Source organism: Sprattus sprattus (assembly GCF_963457725.1).
Source record: "Sprattus sprattus genome assembly, chromosome: 3".
Lineage (NCBI taxonomy): Eukaryota > Metazoa > Chordata > Actinopteri > Clupeiformes > Clupeidae > Sprattus > Sprattus sprattus.
The window spans coordinates 53239974-53249325 of record NC_137922.1 but is presented as its reverse complement, the minus strand read 5'-3'; the positions used below and the strand labels follow the sequence as shown (position 1 = coordinate 53249325).

The window sequence follows — 9352 nt, the reverse complement described above, 5'->3', positions numbered from 1 at the left end:
ATGTATCGTAGAGGAACTGCCGAAGACCGAATGTAGAAGATAGCTGCTAATCCTGGCTCTCGGGAGTCTGTTAAAACTGGAAATATTTGTATGTGAATTAAGGTGTTTACACAACTTTTATAAGTCTACATCGACTCGGTTTGTTGTTAATATACTATACGAACACTGTCAGGGCAAACAGAATATTGTAGGTCTTTAATTAAGCTCTCGACCGTTATGGTTAGCTTGCTGCCTAAACTTTAATTGGAGATCAATGTAGAAGATAGCTGCTAAAATGCTATAAGCGCTGCACTGCAGCCGAGCTTGCTACTTGACACTCGCTACATGACAGCCAAACATGTTTTTTTTTCTGACCACGACCCCTAGGCGAAATACCGCCTGCCGATAATTCGTCCCAATGGAAACGTGGAGTTAGACTTGAAGAGAAGAGAAGAGAAAATAAGAGCTTCTTGAGAATAGCGGTATAAAACACTGCAAAACAGTGCCGTACATGGACCCCAACATGGCCGGCAAAGGTTGTTGTCATGGATATTGGTCACGTGACTAAATACGCCTAATAGGGGTAGGGACCCGCCTTGATGGGGCGACTGACAGATTGCATTTTCATTTGAATTTTGCAACAAAAAGAGCGTGATGACAAGTAAATGCTAATGCAATATAGTGGGGGCGCTGTTCAGCTACTACATTGAATTTCCATTTGAATAAAGAGTCGAAAAGACCATGTCAATATGAAATGTAATGCAATAAGCGCTCATTCAAATTGTTATTCAAAATAATACCAACTGGATTGCGGATTGCATTGTCATTTGCACATTGAATTGCCATTTGACAACTGCTTTTCCATTTGAATTGCGGATTGCATTGTCACTTTGCGCATTGAATTGCCAATTGAAAAATGCATTTTCATTTGAATAAAGAGTCGAAAAAAACGTGTCAATATGAAATGCAATGCAATAAGCGTTCATTCAAATATTTATTCAAAATAATACAAACTGAATTGCGGATTGCATTGTCATTTGCACATTGAATTGCCATTTGACAACTGGTTTGCCATTTGAATTGCGGATTGCATTGTCACTTTGCACATTGAATTGCCATTTGACAAATGCATTGCCATTTGAATAAAGAGTCTAATAAACTTCCATATATTGTTATTCCTAGGCTTCTTCTTCTTCTTCTTCTTCTTCTTGTTACCTTTTTCTGCGATTAATTCAGCCCGAACCGCTTAACGTAGAAACTTCATTCAAACTTTGTCGCGTAGGTCTTGTAAACGACACTTATGCTATGTATTTTTCACTTTTCTAAACTTTATACTTTATAAGATATTAAAGAAAAACGAATATAAATTTCTCCCATTGACTTACATTGGGCCATTATGACATCATAATAGGGTCTTTAAACTGGCTTGCACCTGTGCTTCACTGACAGCTGCACCAAATCCAAGGAACCTCTTCTCTGTCCCTCTCAATTTAACTGTAACTAGGAACATTAAGACACCTTCCATTCTCTACTTTTTTTTCTCTCCATCTCTCCATCTTTCTCTCTATCCCTCTCAGTCTACTTTCTCTCACACTCAATCTCTCTTCTTCACTCCATTTTATCTCCTTTTTTCAATATTTTCACTCTCTTTTTCTCTTCCACTCTTCTTTCCTTCTTCCACTCTTCTTTCCTTTCTTCTTTCCTTCTTCCTCTCTTCTTTCCTTCTTTCACTTTTCTTTCCTTTCTTCACTCTCCTTTCTTCTTTCCTTCTTTCACTCTTCTTTCCTTTCTTCTTTCCTTCTTTAACTATTATTTCCTTCTTTCACTCTTCTTTCCTTTCTTCACTCTTCTTTCTTTTCTTCTTCCACTCTTCTTTCCTTTCTTCACTCTTCTTTCTTTTCTTCTTTACTTCTTTCACTCTTCTTTCCTTCATCCTCTCTTCTCTCCTTTCTTCACTCTTCTTTCCTTTCTTCTTTCCTTCTTCCACTCTTCTTTCCTTTCTTATTTCCTTCTTTTACTCTTCTTCTTTTCTTCTTCCTTTCCTAACTTTTGCATTTCATGCACTGGTATTTCCTTCAGGAAATGCATTTTCTAGTTCTTGTTACCTTTTTCTGCGATTAATTCAGCTTGAACCGCTTAACGTAGAAACTTCATTCGAACTTTGTCGCGTAGGTCTTGTAAACGACACTTATGCTATGTATTTTTCACTTGTCTAAACTTTATACTTTTTAAGATATTGAAGAAAAACTAATATAAATTTCTCCCATTGACTTACATTGGGCCATTATGACATCATAATAGGGTCTTTAAACTGGCTTGCACCTGTGCTTTACTGACACCTGCGCCAAATCCAAGGAACCTCTTCTCTCTCTGTCCCTCTCAATTTAACTGTAACTAGGAACATTAAGACACCATCCATCTCTCCATCTTTCTCTCTCAGTCAACTTTCTCTCACACTCAATCTCTCTTCTTCACTCCATTTTTATCTCCTTTTTTCAATATTTTCACTCTCTCTTTATCTCTTCATCCAGAGCCACTCTTGTTCACTCTTCTTTCCTTCTTCCACTCTTCTTTCCTTTCTTATTTTCTTCTTCCATTTTTCTTTCCTTCTTCTGCTCTTCTTGCCTTTCTTTTTTCCTTCATACACTTTTCTTTCATTTCTTCACTCTTCTTTCCTTCTTACAATCTTCTTTCCTTCTTCCGCTCTTCTTGCCTTTCTTTTTTCCTTCATACACTTTTCTTTCATTTCTTCACTCTTCTTTCCTTCTTACAATCTTCTTTCCTTCTTTCAATCTTCTTTCCTTTCTTCTTTCCTTCCTTCACTCTTCTTTCCTTCTTCCACTCTTCTTTACTTTCTTCACTCTTCTTTCTTTTCTTCTTTCCTTTCTTCTTTCCTTCTTCCACTCTTCTCTCCTTTCTTCACCCTTCTTTCCTTTTGTCTTTCCTTCTTCCACTCTTCTTTCCTTCTTTCACTCTTCTTTCTTTCATAACCTTTGCATTTCATGCACTGGTATTTCCTTCAGGAAATGCATTTTCTAGTTAATGTCGTTATTCTTGAAACGGACCCCTGAGTAGTAGTGCCATGGCAAGGCGAGCAGTTTGCTCACTCGCTAGCCACAGGCTGACTCCAAAGATGACGTGGTAATCTTCCTACTTTAGAATTTCTCTCGTTTGGTGGGTGTGTCAGACCCAAGCAGCGACATATTTTTTATTTAAAGGCAGCGCAAACAATGGATCAACTGAAGTTCATTACCAATGCAAGATAAAAATACAAAGTTGGAAATAAACATGTATTTAAACCGATTTCATCAGGCTCCGAAAATCCTTTGTAATAAACACAGGGGACTTATCTGCTGCGCTTGCGTGACAGGGTGTTCAACGCACCACCGTTCGCATTCATAAAAACAGTTTGTATTCTCCGGTTTCCAGGTTTGTCACTATACGGCGTACTTTGAACCCCCATTACTCACTCAAGTTCTTAAACATTCCGAGCTGCGCCAAGAACTTGTGGTTGGTGATAAGACTTTCGTTTCGAGTACTTTCGCTTTTAGTCGACCATGGACATCAAAGGTGTTTCACGGTAGGTTAAAGAGACATTTGCATTGGCTAAAGTGACATTTGCAAGTATTACATATTGCTTGTGAGATACAATAATACTTGTAAACGTCTTGTACGAAAATGTAACGACATAGCTACTACTATTACTGTCAACATAACGCTATTACGTGCGTGAATACAACCTGCATCAGCATTGCCTGGTTAACATATGGGCCTTAATCTTTATAATGACATGTAGGCCTAGTTGAGGGCATTAAATGATCAACGACCATGCGTGTTTAAACACAATTTGAACTCTTATTGTGTGTGGTGCTTTCAGAGCAGTGGCAAATAACGTTGTCGCTGCAGTTGAATTATCCACCTAGTTGTTAGCAGCGCATGGAAAGAGGCACCAGAGAGAAGGAAGTTCATTTCAGTAGCCTATCTTATAGTTCATGGTGTACGGGGATGGCGCCAAAACATCAACTCGGTCAAACCCTTATAGTGTCTAATTGACGCTTTAGACGTCATAATTTCTGAAGAAATGACAATTTGATACAAGCTTCAATTAACTTTGCGAAAGTGAAACGACCTTCGGCGCCTGTATATCAAACGTCCCATCACTACTTTTAGGGACTTTCACCATATCTGATTTGTATTTGTAACATGCAACCATGTCTAATGCTTTTGGGTGTGTTCCCTTAGTCCTAGGATTCATTTTCACTTTGGAAATCAAGCATCTCTTTCAGCCCCCACGCCACAGAAAGATGAATCCAGTCTCTACACTTACTTCCACACTTCCACGCTTACTGAAACCATGGATGTTTCTACCTCACCAAGGATCAATCCCTAAAATGACCAGGGGAACAATGACAACCATCTGATTCAGTCTACGGCAGCCAAAAACAGACATACAGCACTATTATGGAAGATGGACTGGCTAGCACAGTGAATTGTATGGCCGATGCCCTGTCCAGGCATGAGTTACGGACCCTCCACTTCCTGTGCTCAGACCTGCTACCTAACAGCCGTGTGGAAGACCTGAGAGGGGCCCTTATCTCGCTGGCTCAAGCCACTGGGAACAGTCATTCTACCCGTATGATCCTAATGGAGCTCATGTTTCACTTGAAGCGCTTCGACATTCTGAAGAAGCTTCTAGGGACGAGCCGACAGGAGGTGGAAAGTATGATGGAGAGCAGACAGGTCCTCTCTGGATACAGGTCAATCATACATTCATTCCCAAACCAGTCTCTGTTGTCTCTGTACATTATTGTATACATTGTGTATGAATTTGTTTCAACTTTTAAGACAGATTGAAGCATCTTAGACGTATGTTCCTTTGATATGGTATGTGGAGTAAAGAAATCCTGCCCTTTTGTCTTTCTGCCTTAGGGTGTTGATGGTTGATCTGAGTGCTGATCTTGGGAAGGATGAACTCCACTCTTTGGTCTTTCTCCTTAGTGGCAGACTTCCCCGTGTAAAGCTGGAGAGTGCCTCTGTAAGAGTGAGGGCGTGTGTTGATGTAAAGTGTTTCTGGTATTGTGTTGTAGCACAGTTAATCAGACTTTTCATTGCTTATCCCGAAACACAGACCAAACCATGCTTTTTTTTTGTGTAAGAGTTATTATTCAATATGTCTCCAGGTGAATCCTTAGACCAGTGTTGCATACTGAATTAGATTTGTATTTGTAAATCATTCTGTATTTGCACTTTTTTTAATGTGTCATCATGAACAGCGTTTTCTGTGATTGTGTATGTCAGCAAGATGCCTCCCAACAGACAGACCTTTCTCTACAGAGCTTTCTGGATGTGGTGACAGAACTGGAGAAACTCGATGATGTCTCCCCTGAAAAGCTGGACCTGATTGAGCAGGGCTTCCAGGACATTCAAAGAGTTGACCTTGTTAGGAAGATCCAGAGGTTTCAAAAGAAAGGTACAAATGGTAGAACTCCATCTGTGGATTATGTAATGTTTTTTGGTTTCATAGTGGAAAATAAATTCCATCATTGGCTAATTTCTTTCTTCATGAAAGAAAACAGCTCCTTCTAACACAATGATGGGATTTTGCTCATTGAAACACTTTTAGGCAAGTGTGTAGAGAGACTGCATTTTGTTTAATATATGAAGGTCAAACAAATACTGGTATACTCCTTTTTAGGGATACAAGCACAAAATGAGTCCAAGAAAACATGTTGCATGTAGAGAATTTCCTCTGAGTGAGATGTTACTCATACCATGATGATTGCCAGATTATTCTTGCATACCGATCAACTTACAAATATTTTTTCCCCCTCAGGAACTCCTAGGAAACATTTGGACCACAATCCAGAGGTATATTGGACAATTCAATTAATATAAAGTTTGCACCCAATGCATGAAGGATTTTTCAGTATTTGTAAGCAGGGCTGGCACTATAGGAGATGCACGGGATGCAGACGCAGCCAGGCCCAAAAATAATATTATATTCCATGAGTCTTAGTTCTCTGCAAAATAAACGAATTCAGAGCAGGGACAGGAAGCATGGCTGGAACTATCTAATAGCGATGTAAACTGTAGCTTGTGCCTATTCCAGTTGCTCAAAAGGTGAAGGGTGCATCGTCATAAAAATACATAATTACTGTTACATTGGGAACTTTATATGCCCCCATTGGAGCTCCACCCTCTATCAATTCGGGGATAATGTGGTTTAGGGTGTCTTAGCGTGTAACAAACATGTATAAAAACAAGTCATATTGCAAAAAAGGAGAACAACATAAACGGCACCTGGAGAAGACAAGAAGGAAGGCAGGAAACGGCAAGAGAGTGTCCACTTCTTTGCTTTAAGTACAATTCATCTGTAGATAATGTAGATTCTTTCATGAAGAAAGCAAACTCCCAAAGTCAAGACATCCACTGTTTCATCATCTTATGGTCATCATGGTCAACAGTGCAAGAGAAAGTAGGCCCATGTTTTTTAGGCAGGGGACTTTTGCCATATCCTCCACCAGGAGGATAGGGCTGGCCCTGTTTGTCAGAATCATTCCTACATGCTCGCTACTGCCCTCTAGTGAGTGACCTTAACATCAACTCAATTTCTTCTGCCTCAGACCAAAAGAGGAGTCTGTTCCCCTACCAGTCCCCCTCCTCGCCTGACCGTCTGTCCTATTGTGCAGAATAAGCGACCATCTTTAGGTAAAAGCTCACTTTTTTTGTGTCACTATGAATACAAAGTGATTATAGTTTATTTTTGTAGCAGTTGGAGTTTTACTTTTTCCTCATCCCTATTTTAAATATGTTCTTCCCTTTTCAGCATCAAAAGGGTTAAAGATGTCAGTGGCAGAAACAGGGGTGCATTGTCAACAGGTGAAGTACAAGTCATTTAAATTGTCCAAGGGAAAGTTTATACTACAAGATGTCCTGTATCAATAATTCAGAGTTTTTAAAACAACGAGAAAGCCTCTGTTGTTGCTCTTCATCTCTCTGTGTGGATTAGGCCCCTGAAGAGTATATCATGGAAACCAATCCCCGTGGTGTGTGCGTAATCATAGACTGTGTGGGTTGTGATGGAGGTGAGTGCTATGTGTGTGTGTGTGTGTTTGTGATCATTTTAGCATTTTAGAATTTTGCCTCGCTAGCATGTCTGCATATGAATACAGAAAGCAATTGTACTCTTGTAAATGATTTTTTTTGTTCTCAGCATTATGCAACTGCCCCCATTCAAAACATCTTGGAGTCATTCTCCTCTGTATTTCGGACACTGTTTGCCTTGTCCCATCAGGCTCACCCTGGGAAATGGCAAAAAGTCTGGGCCTTTTGCCAAGAGAGTCCAACCTAGTAAATGTCATTCGGCTTCTGGGGTGACTTTAGCTGCCGTGTGTGTGATTAACTCTCTATGACTGCATCTCTCTCCCACAGACATGCTAAAGCAAACGTTTCAGCACTTGGGTTTCAAGGTCATCCTGCATACATTACTGTGTTTGGTGGACACCCACAGTGTCCTGAGGGTACTGTCCCAAAGTCCAGACCTGCAGAAATCATCGGCATTCATCTGCTGTCTCCTCAGTCGTGGTTCTGAGACACATATCGTCGCCACAGAGTCCCGTGGCCCGGGTCTGAGCCTGGTTGCTGTGAGGCAGCTCTTTGATGCACAAAGCTGCCCGGCATTGAAGGGCAAACCCAAACTTTTCTTCGTCCAGATTTATGCGATTCAGGAGGCCCATGTTGGGTCCTCACAGATGGACCAGTGCCTGGAGACTGATGGTTGGGGACCGTCAGGGTGTTCGAACTGGCAGACTGATGCTGTAAAAACGATTCCAGTCAGCGCAGACGTGTTGAGCAGTGTGTGCATGACTGACGCCCAGTTGTTGGATAGGAGGGGGCACCAGTCTGTGTATTGGGAGGTCATGAGGTCAACCCTACTGAGGTTTCATGGCAGGTAGGGGTCAACATATTGTCTGGAGTCAGGGTTAAGTCGGCTGAAGGTTTAGGGTGAGTGAATGAGATATTTTTAACAATGACAGCGCTAACACCAAACACCAAATAGTTTGTCAAGTGTTTTGATGGTCCATGGTGACAACATTGTTGGATACTTTAGAAGCAAACATAAGAAGCTCAATTGTTTTAAAATCCAAGAAATCCATCAATACAACAAACCCTTAACCTTTCAGTGTATCAGTTTTCAAGTACTGTTTTAATGAAATAATGCTCCTTTATGATAGACAACACCATATAAAACAACCTGGTCTTACCAAACGATAACATTCACAAACATGGTAATGAAGGTATCATCATTACTAAATCTTTTCATGAATAGACCCACAGCAGCTCTGACACTTGTCACAGGATCCTGACTGCTGTATTTCTTAATGACTCCTAATGTTCTGTTTGTCTATTATGCATACCCAATGCCATTAGTCAGTGTTTGTGGTGGTTGTGAGCCTACAGGGGGTAGTAATATTCAGGGTCAGCCTCCTTTGCGATGACAGATGCTATAGGGTGATGAAGTAATGAGCTCTAGTGTTAATCTTTTGTTTGCCTTGTGTTGCAGGAGAATACCACTGCTCGACGCGCTCACCGAGGTGAACAGAGAAGTGTGTGAATACAGCCCGAGGAACACCCACGAAAGCTACAGCATTAGCCTGAGTCATACGCTGAGAAAGACTCTTTACCTCTAATACTCAAAATTTGAAGGAGTGAATGAAGGAAACAGGAAGTAGGGTTTGATGTCTTACACGGAAAGGGAGGGTGAGAGGAAGTGGGAGAAAGATAGTAATGAGAGGAGGATAGAGGAGATTGGTAGGGATGAGAGAAGGAATCTAGGATGTATTCCTATTCAGAAACACCCGTATAACCAAGTGCTTGGTAGAATGAAGGAAATACCAGGTAGCAAATGTCTAAGCTATACCAAAACCCATATTCTCTTTTATTCTACACACTGCTAAACTACTAGACTACTTAAGCTTGTGAAGTTAACTATCCACAGTGGTCTCTCCTCCTTGTACAGTAAAGTTAAGCTATTTTTTTTATTTTGATTCACTGCATAAGAATTCATTTTATATTAATAATATATTAATTTTATTATTTGTATATTGTATGTGTTTTTATATTTAAGTTACAGGCAGCGTATTAAACCACCAGGAAAACGGCAATTCTTGAAACATGGCACAGTTGTTTTGAAAGACTCCTTGTGACATTTAGCCTTTGCAGAATACATAAGTGTCAGATGGACTGATTAGTTTGATAGTTTTTGTGAATGTTTTAAATCTTAATGTTAATATATCCTCTGTCACAACCATGATATCTAAGCACTGTCTCTAGATTTCTGGGGTAATTATTTGAAATGTTTTACTTCTTACAA

General features: G+C 40.2%; 1 protein-coding gene across 1 annotated transcript; it reads left to right on the top strand.

Moving 5' to 3' along the window:
• Positions 1 to 4440: 4440 nt before the first annotated feature.
• Positions 4441 to 9265, top strand: cflara (CASP8 and FADD-like apoptosis regulator a; the record flags this gene model as incomplete). Its single annotated transcript, XM_080834425.1, has 9 exons — positions 4441 to 4736; positions 4909 to 5014; positions 5314 to 5449; positions 5813 to 5847; positions 6603 to 6687; positions 6806 to 6858; positions 6989 to 7064; positions 7411 to 7930; positions 8543 to 9265. The coding sequence occupies 9 exons, from the start codon at positions 4441 to 4443 to the stop codon at positions 8667 to 8669; spliced, it is 1434 nt and encodes a 477-aa protein (XP_080690551.1). The 3' UTR covers positions 8670 to 9265.
• Positions 9266 to 9352: the final 87 nt, after the last annotated feature.